We start from the raw sequence: 22,230 nt of genomic DNA on the forward strand, positions 1-22,230 counted from the left end.
CATGTCAATTTCAGAAAATTGTTTTGAAATAAAAAAAAGAAATATTCTGAGAAGTTTCAAAATGAACTGGTTCAACATTATTGAAAATTAAACATTTCCTTTTTTCAGGCCACATTCACAAAGGGATTTAGGTGCCATTCACAAAAAACCCAGGAGGAGGAGGCGGCAGCAAATGCCTTCCCTTCTTATATCCAATGCCCCGATATCAGGACACTCACCTGAAAGGTGAGAGATTCAGTTCCAATCCTCACTCTGAAGCAGGGACTTGAACCGGGTGCCCTGCCACCAGGCTCTAGGATATTTTGGGGCAGATTTCTCTCAGTCTTCCCTTCAGAAGCTGTTCCATTTTGTATAAATAATTAAATAGCCATTGGAGCAGGATCAGAATCCAGGTTTTTCTCCTCCAAGTTGAGTGCACTAACACCAGGCTATAGAGTCATTCTTTCTTTCTCTCTCACCCAACAATTATTCAAGTATTTTATACAAAGTGGAACAGCTTCGCAGTCTGAGAGAGACCCACGCTAGAATGCACCACAGGCTGGCTGTTAGAGCACTCACCTGGGAAGGTGGATACCTGGGTTCAAGCCCCTGTTTCAGAGAGGGAATCTGAACACGGGTCTTCCACATCTCAAGGGAGTACCGTAACCACTGTGCTGTTGAGTATAAGTTAGGCACCACCACTTCCTCCTTGTTGTGGTTGCTGGGTTTTTTGTTCTTGTTGTTTGGCTGTTTTTTAGTTCCTAGCCCTTCATTTCTTTTGCTTTTATTAGAAAGGTGAAAAAATCCCCCAAATAAAATGTTTTATTTGACTCAAAATGAAACCTTTACTATTTTTTTTTACTATGCCTAAGAAAAAAATAAAATTGGTTAGTAGTTTGCCCTGAACCAAATTTCCCTCCCTATTTTTCTGAACTGCCAGTGAAATGGAAAATCAGTTAATCACACAGTTCTACAAACTGCCTATTTTCACGGTTAGAAAGCCACAAGTAAGGAGAAGAAACACAGTGTCTCTTTTGCTTAAGTTTCAGTCTGTGCTTCTCATTCATGTACTGATGGGGATTCAAGCTATGACCTGAAAGTCAGATTCATGTCCCCTTTGGCAAGTACAAACCAGTGAGGGCCATTGCTTAAAGCCTCCCTAAGGAAGACCAATATGTCTGCTTCCTTTAAAGAAGCACTACTTAGAACCTTATTCAAGAAAGTATATCCTCATGCAGAAAAGTGCTCTAGTTATCACCCTGTGATTTAGGTAAAGTACTGGTTGATTTTCCATTGAATAATTTAGAAAATGGAAACAAATTCATACTTCAAAGCTCTGAGAGGTAAACTGTTCCCAGGTGTAGCTTGTTTAATTTCCTCAATAGAGCAGCTAATCCTTTTTCTAACTCGACTCCTTGTATAGTTATCTCACCTCTATACAAGTGACCGTTATTCTTAACTTGATAGGGCTCTGCACACAAATAGGACCAAATTTCCAATGTGATTTCATTCGGCCTCAAAATTTTTGCCAGCAATTGTGTGTGCACAATCATATTGTGGGGGAGGGATAGCTCAGTGGTTTGAGCATTGGCCTGCTAAACCCAGGGTTGTGAGTTCAATCCTTGAAGGGGCCATTTCGGGATTTGGGGCAAAAATTGGGGATTGGTCCTGCTTTGAGCAGGGGGTTGGACTAGATGACCTCCTGAGGTCCCTTCCAATCCTGATATTCTATGATTCTATATGCAGCCCTAAGTAATAACAGACTGATGTCTATTTGAGTTGTAATCCCGAATTACCGTGGATGAATTTCATCTCTATGCAGTGCTAGCACAAGGCCTATGAACCACATAACTAGGGCCCTACCAAATTCATGGCCATAAAAACACGTCACGGACCATGAAATCTGGTCTCCTCCCGTGAAATCTGGTCTTTTGTGTGTTTTTACCCTATACTATACAGATTTCACGGTGGAGACCAACATTTCTTATACTGGGGATCCTGACCCAAAAGGGAGTTGCAGGGGAGTCACAAGGTTGTTTTAGGGGGTCACGGTATTGCCACCCTTACGTCTGCACTGCCTTCAGAGCTGGGTGGCTGGAGAGTGGCGCTGCTGACCGAGGGCCCAGCTCTGCAGGCAGCAGCGCAGCACTAAGGTTGACAATACCATACCAGGCCCTCCTTACTCCTGCGCTGCTGCTGGCGGTGGCTCTGCTTTCAGAGCTGGGCTCCTGGCCAGCAGCCGCCACTCTCCAGCTGCCCAGCTCTGAAGGCAGCGCCGCCACCAGCAGTAGCACAGAAGTAAGAGTAGCACCCCCACAATAACCTTGTGACACCCCCTCTCCCCAGCTTCTTTGCATAAGGATCCCTACAATTACAAACCTGTGAAATTTCAGATTTAAATAGCTGAAATCATGAAATTTATGACAGGTTTCAGAGTAACAGCCGTGTTAGTCTGTATTCGCAAAAAGAAAAGGAGTACTTGTGGCACCTTAGAGACTAACCAATTTATTTGAGCATGAGCTTTCGTGAGCTACAGCTCACTTCATCGGATGCATCCGATGAAGTGAGCTGTAGCTCACGAAAGCTCATGCTCAAATAAATTGGTTAGTCTCTAAGGTGCCACAAGTACTCCTTTTCATGAAATTTATGATTTTTAAAATCCTGTGACCATGAAATTGACCAAAATGGACCGTGAATTTGGTAGGGCCCGACACATAACCCTTCAAAATAAGGTTTGTTTTGACCCGCTGCACAAGGGTGAATTTCACCCCTTGTGTACAAAACTGCATGCAGAAATATGGAGATCCTTTCTAAAAATCTGCCCCATTTCTTCTGATGAGATATCACCTTTGTATTTTAAAATAAATTCATTATGTAGGTGTTCTGATCCGATAGTGCAACTGAGTATATTTCTATTTGCATTTGTTAATCTGTTCCTCTCTAGCTGAAAATCATTTTTTACTTTTAATAGTGTAGATTCGTTAATCAATGCACATGTATCATGTAATTGAACAGTGCTGCATTGGCACTAGAAACCAAGTCATACATGCAAACAATGCTTCTTACCTCAGTTACAGCTTGGATAGATGCACCATGTTTCAGGAGAAGTTCCATAACCTTAATTCTGTTCTTCTTGCAAGCAATGTGAAGAGGTGTGAAACCATTCTGTTAATGAGAAAGGAAATACTTTCATATACCACCTATGCCATTACTAAAGTTTGTTTTACTTAATTATTTTTGTCACTATTTTTTCTTTCACTATTTTTGTGTCAATTAACTTAATTTTAATAAGATCACTTTCTCACATGAAATATATTACTAACACAAATATATTCTAAAGAAAAATATTTCTACAAACTGTATAGTGCACATTTAAAACTACACCTTATTTGTGATGAAATGGTAAAAACAGGAAAGAAACCAAGTGAAACAAGAAAACAAGCTATCCAAAATATCCAAGACTGGCAAAGTGCTGCTTACAATAGTATCTTCAATATTGATACATACATATCAAAAGAGCTTCCACAGAGAAGTTTTTAAAACAGCTTACTGAATTGGGCCTCAGATCTGATGAAAATTAACTATATTAGCTACAGGAGTATAGAATGCCATATGCTTTCATAGACACACAAGGTGTATGAGGTCACATCTTTTACTGGACCAACTTCTGTTGGTGAGAAAGACAAGCTTTCAAGCTACACAGAGCTCTTGTCTCTCTCACCAATAGAAGTTGGTCCAATAAAAGATATTACCTCAAGTACCTTGTCTCTCTAATACTCTAGGACCAACATGGCTACAATAACACTAGGTACAACACATGCCTTCATCGCATTGAGTCAGTGCAAGTGTATGTTCCACTTAAGTTTTAACAGAGCCTCCATTTATCTGGGCCCATTAATATAGGATAATGACCAGGAGAAACTAGTACTAAAGAACTGGAATATGGGCAAAATGAAGCATAATTGGGACAAAGCTGGACACCAGGAATATCTGGATGTAAGGGGCTCTTTGGGTGGCATAGAACTATCAAAACAGCTCTGTGTTGCCCCCTGTCTTTTGAGGTCCCCAGCATAGAAGGCACATCATGAAAGTGTCAGCAGAAGAAGCAACTTGATCAGAGTCCATTGCATTCTGCTTATTTTTATTAGTATAATGGTCCTTAGGAAGCTGCTATAGGACAAGACAACTTAGATCAGCTCTGAGGTTGCTCTGAGGCCCAGAATATAGGAGGTTCAATTGAAAATCATTTTTACTCCCTCCCCAATTCTTGTGCCTTAGCTGGAATAGAGATTTTGACCCTATGTGTGAATGAATTGGGGAATAAGGAGATTTATGGCTGTCTGATCCAGACCAGTGATTGGCTGCCATCCAGCAACCCTGCCCAAGATATTCTGACATATTTAATGAGACTTCAATAATTTCAGAATGCAGCCAAAATAAATATTATAGGACTAGAAGCCAAGCAGCATTCTGCACTCACCAGAGGGACAGACACAGCACAATAGCCTTCCCCCAAAGACAATGAAGATAAGATGAGGGGTATATATGGAAGAGGGTGGCTGAGAGAGCAAGGAGCCTTGTAAATCAGGCCAATTGTAAAAAAGGAATCAAACCGACCCTGATTTTATAGAGGTTCGTAGTTCTGTACAGAACTCATGTAGTACTTATGAAATCAACAGCCTAACAGTATTGACCTGAGCCCAGTACAGCACCAAAGTACAGTACAATTACTGTAAGAATTCAAATTTGTTTAGGATGATTATTAAAGGTATATTTATACAGACATTTTTTTTTACAAAGTGAGCCATGAGAACACCTTAAAACAATATATACACACATTTGGAAACAGTTTATTTGTATTAAAAGGCAGTTTGTTTGTTTTTTTAATGTACAAAAGTGAGTATAAAGATGAAACTCCTTAAGAATACTGTGGATATTTGTTATATTACTTATTCTTGTTTTGCAAATTTCAGAACTTTGTATACTCTAATATCCTCTTTATTTTAAATGTCACTTATTCATTTCCTCCTTGCAAATCTTTAGAAAATCAGAATTTCTCTTATGCTGACAACTGCAGCAGTTAAGATTGCAGTCACTCATTCTACTCAGAATTAGAGAATCACAATAAATATCAAAATGCAAAAGGGCTCTGGTTACACTAGAAATTACGTCAATCACTATTAACTATCCATACACAGACTGCACAAGAAAAAATGTTAATATCAAATTAGAGCTACAGTAACATTTCTTGAACTCTACAAATACAGCATTATTACACTGAACGTCAGGGCCTGTAAACTTTCAACCAACAGAAAATAACTCTCAAATATTAGGCACTGCAACTTTAGAAAACTGTTTAGCTGTGACTAGTAATCCACTGCATACTCACCAGTGCTTTGGCATTAGGATTAGCTTTCTCATCCAAGAGAACCTTGGCAACTTTGAAGTGGCCACAGTGGGCGGCAACATGCAGTGCAGTCAGATAGTCATTAGTGACATCATCAACAGGCACGCTGTGCTGAATCAGAAGCTGAACACAGTTTAAATGATCTCCTTGTGTTGCCATGTGCAATGGAGACAAACCATTCTGTAAATAAAAAGAAACAAATTGAAATGGACAGACATTTCAAGCTTTACAAGCTCCTTTGTTATGAGAAATCCCACACTGCATTATATAGAAACTAAGTGCACTGGGTCAACTTCTGAGGTCTTTACTCAGGCAAAATTCCCATGGAACTTTGAGTTTGCCTGAGTAAAGGCTAAGATCAGGTGTACACTAGCAAACGTTTGCCAACATAGCTATACCAGCGAACATCTATCAGCAACCCCTCCTAGAGTAGATACAGCTTATACAGGTTCCCTCAGTGAAATACACTGTATTGGCCAAAGCACTTTTAAGGCAGTATATAACTGTACCTACACTCGGCTTTTAACAATATAGAAATGTCATAAACCGCCATCCCTAATGGTCATTACTAAAACTTCAAAAGTTTCTAGTGCAGACCCGCCCTAAGTAAAAACTCAGGATTTGGCTGAGTGAAAAGCATTGAAAAGCCATGTTTTCTATGGAGAAACCTGTGGGACATTCATCTTTATGAACAACAGTTGTGATGAAAATATGTTTTATACTGCTCACAAAACGGAAGCACCAGTGTACTTTTATATATACACACGCAAACCATACAAAGAAATAACTCAGATAGAATTCTGAATTACTAATTCCATTTCATGGTGTGAGGATTAAAACAAGAAAAAATAGACAGAAGCAAAATAGACGTTTTTGGATGAATGCATCGCGGCACCTTAATCAGATAATGTACCTAAAATCACCTTCTTCACTTTGATTTATTTGATGATTTAGATTGATCAATCCAAAGTCAAAAATCTTTGGTAAAGTTTTAATCAGTATTAAATTATATTTTTACAAAAACTGATTCCAGTTCAGTTGCTGCTACTACAATGAAAAGTAACGTTGGTGATACTCTAATACCAATGGGTGAAATATGATTTTTAGATCTAAAATACACCATCTTTATTACCATGAAGAAATCAAAACTCTTTTTTACAGATGGAGTGCCCCCATGTGACCATGGTTAGCATAAGCAAAGCACCAGTGTAACTACTCAATGGCTGTTTATAGACTTTCTGAAGCTGAGGACTGCTTTTTCCCCCTTTTTAAAAAACATGACCGTACAATAATAGGAATGACAAAAGGTATAAATAAAGGAGGAAATGCAAAGTAAACATGTTTTTAAAAGCAATGTAGAAGAAAGTGAAAGCAAACAGGCTAGCTGAGTGACATCATTTTAAACTATATTTAATGTATAAAAGCAGGGTTTCTCAGACTGGACCAAATCTTAAAAGTAAGACTATTTTGTGGGCGCCTCTCCCAGTGTCATGCCACACCTCAGCAGGAATTGTTTACATGGAAAACTGGTATTTGGAAAATATTTAATGTAGAGTTAGTGCAACGTGATTAAGCTTTCTGGACCACAGCTGAGAACGGCTGGTGTAAAGAATTCCCCTAAGCTATTTGTTTACAGTAAAAGTCACTAAGAGGGTTCAACACAGTTCTGTTAAATAGCGAAATGAGCAGCTTCTTCTTGTTGTTTATTATCTTAACAACAAGAGTGAATAAATTGCCCTTGTATAACTTAATAGGATGGGAATAACTTGGAATACACAGAAGGAATTCCAAGTCTCAGAGGCAGCTATGGAGGAGGGAGTGTTGTGGCCATCACAACACAGAATGATGTGGGAAGGGGTCAGCAGAAGATGAAAGAATACAGCAAACAGATATGAGGAGCAGAAGCTGAGGGAGGGTAGGGTGGATTATAAAATAGGAGCAGAGATGGCCAAGGAACACATCTAAGTGGAAGAGTTGGTGAGAATCTGGAGAAAAGGTCTGAGAACCAGAGAAATGCAGCAGATATCCAGAAGGAACAGCACAGACCAGGGGTTGGGACTGGATAATAAAGAATCTCAGCAGTAGACACCCAGAGGGATGATGGACGATGATCTTGTAGTTAAAGCACACAAATGGGAACATGTTTTATTCCTGGTTCTATTGCAGTATAGATATGCTATGTGATCCCAGGCAAGCCATTTAACATTTCTGTGCCCATATCTCTCCACTTGTAAATGCTTCTCTACCACAGCCACATTGTAGGGCATAATTCACTGATGTTTGTAGAGAGCATTTTGGGGTCCTACTGCCAAGGAGAACATACAGGGCCAAAGAGTTCAGTTGAAATCTAGGAGGAGAAACAGAAACTAAGAGGTTGTGGTCATATGATGTTTGAGAAGAAAAGTAGCAAAAGACCAGAGAGATCAAAATATTATAGCAAACCACTGAGTGGCAAAGACAAATGGCTCTTAGAGTCAGTTAAAATAATGACATGCAGCTCTTACATAGCTCATCCTTCATCTGTAGCTGTCAAATTGCTTTACAAAGGGTAGGGGGAGTTTCATTAACTTCATTTTTAAAAAAAACATGGAAACAGGTATACAGAGGCAAAGTCACCTGCCCACTGTCTCACACAACAAGTCATCAGCAAAGTCAGGACTTGATTTGAGGTCTCTTGACTTCTCGTCCCATGTCCTGTCCATTAGGTCATTGTGCCTCCCACATGAATAAAATTAAGGATGTAATCATGTGAAAAGGGCCTACAATGTACTCAACAATCTTTACTAGGAAATAATAACTTTTAATGGATCCGCCTTAAGGCTTTTTTGTTATTCTGAAAGAGTTCTGTGAGCCATCTGAAAGCTGTAAAAGTTAAAATTCTTTCCAAAAGATTTGTCCTGTTTCGAGGAAGTTCTGACTTGATTAGAAGAGAACTGAGCCCAGTATTTTTTCCAGAGGACAATACTGTAGTTCAGTGCCAACGGAATGTCATTCAGTGGTATTCTGCCTCTCAGTTTACCTCACAAGTTCTGTCAAAATTAACATACCAGAGAGAAAGCCCAAGCAGCAGAACTTCTATTTTTTTCTTCACTTTTTCTTATGTGCCTCTATATAATAAGATTTCAGGATTGTCACTGCATGCTTGTAGAGTTGGTGTGAAGTGATGGAAACAGCTCTTTTTGTTAAGAATATCACCAGATTGAATCATCATATGGTTTCACAGTCTGTTACTTTCTAATTTTTAAGTTCTCAGCCATTTTGACTTTACAAATTACACCTATGGTATACAGCTACAGTAAGGCATTTATCTATGCCATGCCAAGAGTCCTAGACTATTGTGATATTAGAGGTAACTCAATAAATCACCACCCTTACTCTACAGATAATTTTCATGTCACAACTGAATTATTTGTATAAGGGAAACTCCACATATGGTGGATTACTTGGGCCAACTGGCACATCCATGCGCCTAATGGCCACCCACACAAATCAACACAAATCTCCCAGCACAACCTCCCTTGACACAAATCAACAAAACCACCCACATAACACAACCAGCATATACAGTAACCCCAAATATACACAACCCCTCACACCCGCATACCCCCATCATTCATCACCCATGCAAATTAACACAAAACTGTCAAAACAACTCCCCCTACACACAAATCAACACAACCACCCACACAACAACAACAACATTACCACCACACACAAAACCCCCAAACATCACTCTGAAGTCAAGAATGTCTGTTGAGTCAGTGTGAAGTGACAGAAACAACTACAAGCATGGTTGAGAATTCTTTTTGTTTAGAATATCATCAGATTCAATCATCACTGTGATTCATGGCCTATTACTGTTCAGTTTTAAAGTTCTCGGCCATTTTTGGCTTGTTTACACACATGACTTTATGTGTGTAAACATAACACCTGTGACAGCATGGGCTTTCAGCTACTTGTTTTTTAATACGTAGCTTAGTTAGTCTAGGGCTTGTCTAGTATTGTAGTGTTAGGTGCCACATTGCTGAATACAGTTATTTAAACACTTTTTAGGCCAGCGTCTGCAGTATGCAGCTATATTACTTTAAATCCAGCAACATAGCCTCTGATTTTTCTGATATGTTTTATTTGATACAAGATAATGAGGTTTAGGGAAGGTTTGTGGTTCTCATCTTTTGAAACCACTATTTTAAGTTTGAAGGACACCCTGGAAAGAGGAAAAGATTAAAGAACTACTGAACTAGTATTCAAAAAGCTAGTTGAATTTCAGGATAATGACAAGCAATGGCAATTTATACCACAAAGAAGTGATAAAATTCCTCAGAAGGGTCCCTGTATTATTATGATGAAAAAATAAAGCAATGCAGGTATAACAGGTGTTTGCATTAAACAAATCACAGAACCACTAGTGATTGGGAAGAGCCCCTGAAAGGTGGGTCAAACTAATCCTGAGAAGAGGGCCTCGGTAGAGGAGAAAAGTGTGTGTAAGGAAAGCTACATGGCCTTCCCCCAATATAAAGGTGTTCCAGGTAAAGCTGTAGAGGGCTCCTTGAAAGCTGGCTGTGTTCCTACTGTAACTAGCAATGGGAGGGACTCCTATGTATAGGGCTGGAAGCCTAGGGCTTTGGGAGTCAATAAAAATTCCACATGTAGAGGATGTGCAGGATCTCTCCTCTGCTGACATCAGATTAGCCATCCTAGCACATGTGCAATTGCCTTGGAGAGCAGACAAAATGTGACACCACACCCTAGTCCAGGCCACGTGACAAATATATCCCACCGGAAACAAAACAGGTCAACAAGAAAAAACATAAAAGATTAAAAATAAAAATCAAGGAAACCCCAAAATCACTACAGGCAAGTAAAAGAGGAGAGAGAGAGAATAGGACAGGTTAGGAGAAGACAGAAGCAGGAAATGCGCTGGGGCATGGCATGTAGGGAGAAATGTTTGTGTATAAGGGATCCTGTGAGAGGGGCTCCAACAAGCTGCACTAGTACAACAGGATTTTTCATGACAAATTTTTCCACCCAAGTATATCTGCTCTAAAAGGAGGAGACAAAAGTCTCTCTCTCTCTCGCTCCCCAAAAGGAGGAGGAGACATACAGTGGTGTCATTAAAAAATCAGTTACTATGCCTTGACTTAAAATCAGAGGTAACTTTGGTGCTTGAGTTGCCACTGTATGGCAAGCGTTGGCAAATGCTAACTTTTTAATGGGAACCCCTGCATTTGAAGTAGGCTGCCCACTCCAATGAAGATGATTTTAAATTTCCACAAACAGCCTTATGGAAGGATAGAAATGTATTTGATTTGCTCTGACAAAGTATAGAGATAGGAAATGGAAGAACTTGGTAACGAACCAACAGCTCCGCAAAGTACAGCTACCTCTGCAAAGAGACATTACTACATTTTTATCTTTTATCCCTGCGGTACCTTTGGAACAAGTTAAAAATATAGTCTGTATGTGTGCAGTATAGAACAGTCCCATGGAAGCAAATGTTTTCTAGTTATCTGAATTCTGAGGACCAGTATATACCATATTGCTCCTTTTGCTCAGAAGGAATCTTTTTTCCCATATACAAAACTATCTCAATTAAATGTCCACGAATAACACATACTGTCTGATACATGCACATAAGCACACTACAAACTACACTCAGTTTGGAGGGTCTCCAACACCGTTACTTTAAATAGTTATGATGAAGCTGTACCTTTATCACAAGAGACTTAATCTATCTAAGATATACATAATTACATTCAGAGAACCTTCAGAGATTATTCTAGTCAACAGGTGCACAATACCATTTACCTTGGTTTTGGATAGAATGGGGGCCCCACGATCAAGCAGCATTTTCACAACCTGTTCGTGCCCACTTCTTGCTCCACAGTGGAGAGGTGTCAACCCGTCCTATTGAATACAAGAATCATAAGCCGTTAATTTCAAATATTGTTCATATTTTAAGTATGCATTATTGCACTGAGTTTTTGAGTGTTGTTAACAATATGAGAGTAATGCATAATTAATACAACAGATCAAATAACATTCCTTGAATAATTTATTCCACAAACGACACGATATTTCCAAACAGAATATTCTTTATGTTTTCATTATGTATCCAGCTCTTGCATGTATACATCTAGGATAACAGCAGAACTGTATGGTCAATTTGTAATTCAGACCCTAGCTATACGACATAAATCTGTGTTCGCTGAACTTGTTTTTAAAAATAGGCTCAGCACATGATGAGTTTAAACTAAAGACCCTTTGAATGTGATTTTCTAAAACTGCACATACAATTTCACACCTAATTTGTGCATGTATTTACCATGATGGCATACACAAACAGCCTTCAATTTCCTAAGCTGTGTGTCCAAATGTGGTAATTCCATGTACAAATTAGACATTCCATACGTGGATTTTTGACATGCACACATTTTAGAAAATCAGGTCCATGATTTGGTCAGTGTGGACCAGACAAATGTGTGAGATTCCCATTTTGAAAAACACATTATTTAGACTTGAAAATAGTATTCTAAAATGGCATCACTTTGCTTTTGACTGGTCCACACTCCCTGAGCAAAATGTCTTAAACCCACGTTGTAAAATTCGGTTTAAACTATCATCTATCTTTTATAGAGTAGATAGGAGCCTTGAGGTTATATGACTAATTGAACAAGTCAGTCTAAACTTGTTCCCTTTTTTGGGACAATTGTTTTAATTCTATCACACACTCATTTGCCCAGCACTAGTTGTTTTCATTTAGAAACACCTTCCTTAAACAAGATGATGACATCTTCTGAGATTTACAGAGTTTTCACAAATTGATTAGATTATTCCTTGACCTGTACCCTGCTTACAATATTTAAATAATCTGTCTTATGCACTGAATACTAGGATGGAACATACTGTATTTGCCTTAAGCAATTCAGAGTAAAGTTAAAGACTTTTTCAGTGCCACATGACATTACGCCTGTTACATATAATAATGTCATGGCTTCCAGGAAAATCGAAAAGAAAAATAAAGCATTTTCAATCATATTAAACCTTCTTATTTGTTATAACCAAAACAAACCCACAGGAGATGGACCAGCATAGCATATATACTGTATACGCACTAAATATTTCAGTGGTACTTTCCCCCATAACAAAGATATAATTAAATAATCAAAAAATAAGTATTATCATTTTATATACAATAAATGAAAGGAGTCTTTTTTCACCAACATCTAATAAATATCATCCCAAAATGCATATTGATTGTACTGTCTAAAAAATATTTTACAACAGTTTCATAAAACTAATTATTACCTCAAAGTATTTAACACACAAATGTAAAGGTGCTGTGCTATACACACTGTAGTAAACATCTTAGAACCATTAAGATAAATAGTTCTTGCTTGAAACTTTTTCTCAGATGTAATCATATAATTTTTTCCTTGACATTTCTTAATTTATTTCTCTAAGCTAAATCATCAATTTAAGTTCTGTTCAGAATAAATGGCAGACCAGGAGTTAGCTGTAATTCAGAGAGCCTTACGATCCCTAACTGTCTTGGCCCTTTGTATTTGGCGACAAATTTGAATGCTTTAATTTTTCCACAATACTGCTCCAACCTCTGCTTGTCTTACTTGTGCAAGTGCTTCCATTTAAGTTAATGGATGGAGCTGATTTAAGGAAGTTAAGTTGCTATAAGTTAGTGACACTCACCATCCTACTCTAGAAATATGTATATTGCAAACATTTATTCCCAGAGCCAAGACCTGATTCTTCAATCCTCCAAGACACACTAACTTTACTACATGATAATGATCAACCCTAAAAGACAGAAATACACTGTCCAGTGAGTTTTAGAGATTTCTATCATTTTTTAAAAGTATATGAAATACATTTTATTGACAATAAGGAGTGTTCTACTGTATGTGAATATATATTCACAATGGAAACACACATGTGAAGAACTAATATTAATAAAACCTATGCATGATTACTTTGTAATTCTGGAAATTAAATGGCACAGAACAAAGACACTGCCCGACAATATGAAATGTAGAAAGTGCATTTAACAACAGTCACACATTGCTCAATTGTCGCTACAGCAGTGACAGAATTGCAGCATTTGAGAAATACTTTCAAGTACTGTAATAAACAGTAGCTGTCCCATCAGTCTCAATTTTCATAACTACTGGATTTCCCTATCTCCCCTAAATTGTGGTGTACCAGAAAGGGCTAACATCCCATATGATGAGGAGGCACAGGAGTTAAGAGTATAGTATAGAGAGCTTTTCCTCCCTCTGATGGATGAGGCCAGTTAGGATCCATCCACAGCACACACAGTGTGCACTAGGAGGCCCACCTGATAATGCATTATGTCTCCAGAAGAACAAGTTCTGAGAACTAGGGACATGTCAAGACCCCAGGCTGGTTCAGCAGAAAATACTGGCCACAGATAACGGAATGCATACAATATTCTTTCCACTGATTTTAATGAAAATTGGATTGGGCCCCAGAAAAGCAGCCAAGTAAGCTGTGGAATCCTATCCCTTGCCAACAGGATTCCCATGGAATAGAAGGCAGCAGGCAGCCTTGCTGAATCAGCCAGGGCTTGATTTGGTCCATATTGCATGCATTAGCACAAAATTATATGACTATGGAATTTAGATATCTATCTATCTATAGCACTGCCTGCTGTAGTAATGCAACTATTGTGAAGAGTTTGTCAGAATTCCCACTGAATACTGAAACTCCATTTGTCAGAGAGAGAATTTGGCTACAAAAATGTTTTGTATGGAAAAGGCATCAAGGACTGGGAGTGAAAGCTTTTTTTTTTTTTTTAGTGCTACATTATAGAATAAGTGAATAAAAACACAAAATGTGCAGGCTGTTGTTTCTAATATGTATGGATCTTAGATTAAGGGTTTATGATAAAATGAGATATTGTGATAAAAAGTGGCTTTTGTATACTCAGCAAGGCTGTATTACATATGTCACAAGGATTCTAGTTTTCTTATTTATTGTGCATTCTCAATACCATATGGGAAGCATAAATATATCACATGTATTAGGATGCAAACTCCCATTGATATGATAGTCTGCAATGGCTCAGAAAATACATTACAAATAATAATGACAATAATCTGCAGATTAAGGACTCTCTAAGTATGCACTGACATGATAAATCATGTCATCTGTATTATCTACTCATCTAGAAAAACTGGAGAGGAACTCCTGCAATGCCAGTAAGAGACCAGGAAGAATTGCACTGAGATACAGGATTTCAACAACAGGAGCATACACCAGCTCAGTGGCTGCTTCTCTTTCTTTAGCCTCTTAAAATGATTTTTTTCTATCTATAATAAAAATAAACTATCTGCAGAAAATAAACATTAAGTAGGATTTATAACTACAGCACTGGAGCTTCATGTCATTTTTAATCTCTATTGCTGGGTCAGACTCTGATCTCAATTACACTACTGTTAATCCCACTCCCAGCACCCAGTCTCCCCCAGACATGCTTCCAGCACCCAGTCTCACCTCCACAGCACCCACTCAATGTGCTGATTCCTCTTTTCACAGGCCAGTAAGGCCCACCCAAGTGTGGGTATGCCTCCTAAGGATATACTTTCTCCCCCTCCATCATCTTCTCCTGGCTAATGTGGGTGTGGGATCACTGGATGTCATGGGAGAAGGCAGGACCTGGGGGATCAGCCAGCTCTTTCTCTTCCCTGCTGTGTGATATATATAGAGGAGGGAGTGGGAAAGGAGGGCTAGAGATTCAGGTGCCCCCTATTGCTGTTGCATGGAATAACTAGTCTCCAGCTAAAAAACAATAACTGCTCAGACAACTCAATAGTAGGCCCCTCTGGGACAGAAACAGCCTTTCTGCTTGTTCTCCCCAGACTATGAGGCATTTAGGGGTGCTAGACTCTCATCTAATATCATGGAAGACTGAAGAACAGATCTAGTGTGTCCAGAATTCTCTCTGCTTCCCTAGTGCCTCTCTCCCCATCCCAAACTGGGATGCCCCTGCAACTGTAGGTTCTTCAGCCTCTATCAACAACATAAAGCAGACTTAACTAGCCTAACTGACCAGCTGAGGAGCCACCATGCATAGCAGAATCTTCTAGTGGCACAGAGCTGCTTATTCCAATTCCTCTTGACATAGCCAGAATTCTCCTGTACTCCAACACTCCTTGGCTACAAAACAAACTGCTGGGAGCTGCAGCTGGGTATATCTTAGAGCAGACCTGAAAGCTGCACTGTGGACCAGCCCAGCCTCCAATTAACCCCATGACCGGGGCAGCATGGTGTCTTACAGACACTTTTGCCCCCTGCTCAGGTCCTGCACCAAACACAGTGTGACCAGATGCAAGGACTGGGCCCACTTGTTTGTTTTTTGAATCCAGACATCAGTTAGCACTCAGCGTTATACAGCTGAAACATTATGTATTGTACAATTATTCTGTGCATGTTTAAAACACTTTGAGAAAAATCTTAGAACCTGCCTACAACCTTAGCACATGCGCTGTGCACAGGGGAATTCCACTGGGAATTGGGGTAGAAGGAATCGTCCCCACAAAGGATCTGCTATGTGGTAGCCACTGTAGCCTCAGGGCCATATTAATCCCCTTGGCTACCTAACTGCCCTCTAAGCATGTGGATTCATGTAGCAGTGTATCCACTGCCCCCTAGGCCTGTTCCTATTCTTTATCCCATTGCAAACAACTGTGCTATACTGCAAACCACACCTTCACTGTGGCAGAGGAAGGGAGGGTGATAAGATTTGCTCCTTTCATATATTCAAAATATATACTGTATAACAAACATGTTATTCATGTTGTTACCATACACTCTATATTATTTCTTATGCAGGTTCTATGCAGCAGCTTATATATCGTCAGATAGATCTTAAAATGGCATGTACAGTATGTTTTCATGTAGACATGAGTGCTGGCCTTTGATTTCACAGCTAATTAGTTGAATAAAGATTACAAGTACTTATTTGCTAATCCAGGGTAAAATGTGCTTGCTGTGTGCTACATACACAAATTCAGTTTGACACACGAAGTATCAGACAGCCAAAGTAAGTCAAGCTAATTTAATCAACCTCACTAAGTATGCTTTATTTGTTAAAATCTATTCTGGAAGACAGATGGAGGAAAAAATCATTAGGGCAATGTTCAATAAATGAGTTACATGAGGTATTAACTAATCTTCACTCAGAATGTTACTTATAAACTACGTTGTAAAAGTTGCCCTTTATAGGCATTCACATAGTAGCACCTAGGTAGGGCTTAGCATGACAATAATTCTTATTTACTGACAAAGGTGCTTGAGAATTCAGCACAGAAATCAGAAATCTGCTGCTGCATGTTATGCAAAAGACGAGGGGGAATAAGAGCAACTGTTTAAAACAAACAAAAGGATTATAACAGGAGTAACCAAACTAGGGAAATATGGAATTTATGGGAATGATGAGAAAACCTCAAAACATTCAGAGGTTTATTTTGGATAATGATCCAAAAGCCAGTATGCTTAAATATTATGTGACCCTCTTGAGTTTTCAATAGTGGAGCAGTTTTTATGGAGTTCCATTAATTCCTACTTCTGATTAAGACCACCAAATCCTGGTTCCACAGACGTCAATTAAAATTACTTCAGTGGGATCTGGATTTAGCCCTTTCTTACAGTATTTTAGCACAATGGCTTCTAGTACCATCTAACAGCAGCAAATGCAAAGACTCATGGAAATGAATAATGAATGGGCAATGTTATCTGAACTTATTCAAACCTCAAGAAAGATTCAGTTCAAATTCATCACAAGTTGTGGCTAAAGGTTCTTATTTTATCTAAACCTGTTCACCCATCTCTAGAAAACAAGTGTGTTTGTGAAACATGAAAGCAGATACTATGGAATATGTACTTTCTATGCCATACACAGTGGATTATATGCACAGCTCCCAAAATGGCATCCAAATAGCTGAATCTGACAGACATAACACTAAGAGGGGCAAAGCCTGGTCCCACTGATGTCAGTGGGACCAGGATTTGGCCAGTAATATACATGGTAACTTCTGCTGCATAGAAAGCTGACTCACAAAACCGTTGAAGGAAAAACAAGGACCTGGAATTTGTGCCTGATTTCCAAATATTTATGTACCGTATATGCTTAACAAACAAAAACCTTGTTATTTGCCTTTTAAATGGTATTTTGTATTTCATAAGAAGCATTTCTACAATAGGATGCAGTGGCAACTACGGCAAAGGCCAGATTTAACGCAGTCAAAGTGCACAGAATTCTGGTCAACTCTCAGTGTTCCTGGAGAACTGTAACTTGTGTTTATGAAATTTCTGGTATTTTTCTTTGTAGGGTTTTTAATGGTCTGATACTCTCTCTAGTAGCCTCATTCCTCTTCACCCACAAACCTCCCCAATTACTGTATCATTTCTGCCAGAGACAAGGGAATATTTTTTTTTAAAATGAATATTATGCAATTGTGACTGTATTCTACACACTCTCTCTTTCATGAAACATTTGCATAAATGGGTCATGCCAGGAATTTAACTAAGATATTAAACTATAGATCACCTGATACTGTCTTGACCATCCTTTTCCATTCAAACACACAACCTCCAATACTGGGCCTGTTGTTATACAAAAGAAGACGACGACTGAAGTCTTTGTTGCCCAATATACTTATATGGCTGTACTGAATATAGGACATTGCAAAAGGGTAGCGCCTGGGAAAAAGTAAAGTGACTGTAAAGATGACAGAGACACACTGTCTTGCAATGACACTTTTGTGGGGGTAGTAGGGAGAACATTATACCCATAAAATTAGATGTTGTTATTCAGCATGGAAACTAGGCAGGCATATTGCTTCTGAACTGGTATTTCCTTCCACCCACTTTATATTCCTCTTATCGCCTCTTCTCATTTTATATTTTCCCAATCTACCTCTATTCTGTGCCTCTCTCTTATCTCTCCCATTTTTGTCAAATATTTAAATATTATTTTCATAAATAAATTATTTCATGAATTATTTTCAGTTTACTGCTCCCCTCTGCAGAGCCATGTATTGTTCAGATCACAAGATGCTAGTTCTTGTCTAGATGAGTCAGCATCTCCAGACGCAAAACGCTCACTCAGTTACTAACTACCAGAAATTGGGCCCCAGTGAAATGAGGAGTGTTTCAAGCAGCCTGCCATGATCAGGAGAAGTTAAGCAAATCCTGCTAATTCCTTTCTTTTTAAGAGTATCGAGGGTGTACTGGGGAATGGGCAAATTGCACTGGTTAAGCCAAAAATGAAAAATGGCCCCAAACTTCACCCAATTTGGTACCTCTTTGAAGGTATGTCTTTACTGCACAGTTAAGCTGGTGACTAGTACCTGGGTAAGCCTAGCCTGGGTGTGATTGTCTCCTCAGCAAAGCCTTACCCATGTTACTGTGTCCTCACTGTTTCTGCACTGCTGTGTGTCTGGGGCATATCCCCTAGTTCTTTGTGCTGAGGTGCTTTTGGATTCTTTCCCCAGTAACTGGGTCCTTTGGAGAGAATTGCGGAAAGGCACTGGGGGACTATTAGCACTCAAGTAATTTTTGCCTGCATCCTCGCTACAAAGTAGGTGGTTTCCAGCATGAGCTATACCCGTCCCATAACCTCAGCTGGATAATGTAGCCCAACCGCTGCTTCTAAACCCAACTCATGTTACTTATGAAAGTTATATTTTCCAGAGAAGGTGAAACAAGAGAGAAGATTGCCACCAAATTAAAATTAAAAACACAGTCTTGTGACTATGGAATAGTAAAAGATGCCCTCATTCAAGTCCAACTGGTTTGAGGGTTCAACAATAAAAAGGTATGTGAAAAGTATGCGAAAAGCTACTCAGAGGCATGGATCTAGTGCTTAAATAAGGCAAGAGTCATATGTCAAGGAGTGGAATAAAGAGAAATGTAAATAGGACAGAGGCACAGAACAAATGACTGTAAGTAATCATTTGTTAAGTAAAAATAAATACAGAAAAGATATGTCCAGTATTTGGGCAAACATGGAAACTAGTAAGTCCAACCACTTTGCAAAAATGTGCAGACAAAACAGGAAAATGTCTGGGGTAAGGCTGTTACGTGCAGCTTCCTCAACAGAAGGGGAAAAACTGTTCATAAGCACAGTAAAGAAAGACATTACAAACTCAAAATAATGGCTAATAAAAGTAATCACAAAAGGCCTACATGTGACATGCAAAGAAAACACTGGAGCACAAGTGACTGTACTAATAGATATGGAAACAGGGTACTTCAAATAAATGCTAAAACTAGAAAAGTCAAAAGTGCAATTAAAATCCTATAATGAGAAACAAAGTGAGTGTGAACTGTCAATGATTATAAAGCCCAAAGAGTAAAATAAGAAACTGAAGTGTTACACTAAGGGAAGACATCTGTTTTGGGCTTACACATGAGGTGCCTGGCCGAGTCAAGATGGTGAACATCACAGAGTCTCTATAACAACCTTAGTAACAAATCTGAACCAGTTCCATAGGCACTAATTGCATCAGATGGAGATTGGTTCATAGGAAAGGGGTATCCCTGGGTACACAATAATTACCAGACTATGAAGAAAAGATTGTTGTAGTTGCCATGCAAAAAGAGACCAGAGGAAAAGCTGCCAAACATGACAGTAGATGGGATCATTCACAGAACAGGGGACTTGACAAGCTCAGTTCACTACTCAGTAATTATACAATAAAAAGGGAATGCACTCAAATTTTGGGAATGACTCCCACAAAGCTGAAAACTAGCGCTAAGAGAAAACATTTCTACTTGCTCACAAGGAATGAAATATTTGCTGAGATTTCAGGAGCCAAATTCTTCAGCATATTAGATGCATTTTGGACACAAGAAAGTTCCAAGACTTGCACTCACAATTAATGTACCCATTGGCACTTTTCTTGCCATTGCCTTTCATAGTATGTTCAGCATTGGAAATATTTCACTGCACACAGGAAGATGTTGGAGGAAAGAAAATCTACACTGATTGCATAACAGTCTGGGGCAGCATCACTTTTGAGTATCAGTGATGATTACAGTGACAACTGGAAACTTCAGAAAGTAACCTTAAAGTAAACAAGGCCAAGTGTCAATTTCAAATAAACCAGTACTTAGGGAGAGAAATTGACCATAAGGGGTATTGTCATGGCTGATGATTCTAAGGAACCTACAGAGACCTGAAAATACAAAATGGAATTCAGAGACTGCAAGGAACGATGACCCATGTTAGTAAATTCATATTCATCTATGTAGTTCTAAGATCTTACATGAGAAAATACTTTCCTAAAGACACAGAATGGTCTGGATGGCAGAGCGTGGAAGAGAATCTGAGACTGACTTCAAAACCAGTTCTGCAATTTTTGACCCACTGAAAGAGATCAACTTCTCACAAATACTCACAAAGCAGGGCTTGGAGCTATATTGCTACAGCACTATGGGCAAAACAAAATTATGATTTTCAAAATGGTCATAGCTTCAGAGAGAGAAAAAAGCATTAACTACTGGCTGCAATGCACAAAAAAATACCTCCAAGGATACAGTGATTATTTTTGAGTACAAAAGTATATGATGTGACTCTGGAATTCCAGCAAGGAGGTCACCTCGTAATTGCTGATATGATGTCAAGTGAATGGACAGTCAGCTAAATACATGAATGTGCCTAAACATACTTTGCAGTAGATCTGGAAGACTGTTAAAACATACAAAAAAACTAACTGAAAGCTATTTATACTGTAATAACTATATAAAAGATGTCCTTAAGTTAAATCACTGTACTGGTTTGAATTCTGTCAGTGAGGAATCAGAGAAATGGTGGACAATGAAGAGTAAAGTTGTCAAACATCTTGCAGGTCATACTGTTGCCACACTTCCTGTTCATTCTCAGAGATCCTCTCTCATGCACACAAACAAGCAACCACAGAGAGTGAGGCAGAGAACACAGCCAGGCAAGATTGCAGCAGCATCAGTTCTAAGTTTACTCTGTAAATTACTTCTTGCTCGTTGAATAAATACATTACCCAAGCACCTGCCTCAATCAGTTTTTAAATACAGTGATTATCATCTGATCGCTGTTCAGTGGTATACACCTAAATGTTCTGATGTCCTAGATCAGTCTACATCCTTGGTGGACAGGTGTCTACCTCAAAAAAACTACTGCCACCCTTGCTGACAATTTCAGCAAAGCAGCTAAACACCGAATGGGACATGAAGACAAACTACCCTCTCTTTCTATGAGGTAGCCCCTCCAGGGCAGAGGTGAGACAAAGCGACAATACTGTGTCTGCGCTTTACATGTTCAATGGATAAAAGAAAAATTCCATACTTCAGGGATGTTAACCTAGCACATTTCACCCATGGGGGTGACGGGAGATTTCTATGTAAACTGTGGGGAGAAGGCTTCTATAACCACCAACAAAGTTTTTTGCAGGCAACAGGAGAGAGCTGACAAGTCTCCCTCAAGGGTTCTGAGAGCACACGGAGAAGCTATGTTGTTGCAGTTATGGGGGCTGGGAAAGTTACAGGAGATGGGGCTCCTCCACCACTGAAATTCTGGGGTGCATCAATAAACTGAATGGAACACCACACTTTCAGGGTTCGCTCATTGGTAGGTGTAATTATTCATGCTTCCAAATGATCCACCTAGAAGTAGCCTTCATGAGATACCAGAGAAAAGACAGGCATTGCTTTGCCTGCATGGAAGTTAGCTCTGAGCTTTAATGTAACAAGGTGTTTAGAACATTATTTGAATGAGAGGTAAAACACTAGCAATGATTGTACAAAAACCAAAGATAATTCTGTACTCT

General features: G+C 39.0%; 1 protein-coding gene across 10 annotated transcripts in view; it reads right to left on the reverse strand.

Annotated features, from left to right (window-relative positions):
* Positions 1-22,230, reverse strand: part of ANK3 (ankyrin 3) — a 554,708-nt gene that overhangs the window by 140,982 nt on the left and 391,496 nt on the right. For all 10 annotated transcript variants that reach the window (XM_073353398.1, XM_073353395.1, XM_073353403.1 and 7 more), the window contains 3 exons: positions 11,195-11,293; positions 5,369-5,566; positions 3,046-3,144 (listed from right to left, as the gene is read on the reverse strand). In XM_073353398.1, the coding sequence (XP_073209499.1) occupies positions 3,046-3,144; positions 5,369-5,566; positions 11,195-11,293 (396 nt within the window). The remainder of the gene's footprint in view (positions 1-3,045; positions 3,145-5,368; positions 5,567-11,194; positions 11,294-22,230) is intronic.

The sequence above is a fragment of the Lepidochelys kempii genome, chromosome 7 (genome assembly GCF_965140265.1).
Source record: "Lepidochelys kempii isolate rLepKem1 chromosome 7, rLepKem1.hap2, whole genome shotgun sequence".
NCBI lineage: Eukaryota > Metazoa > Chordata > Testudines > Cheloniidae > Lepidochelys > Lepidochelys kempii.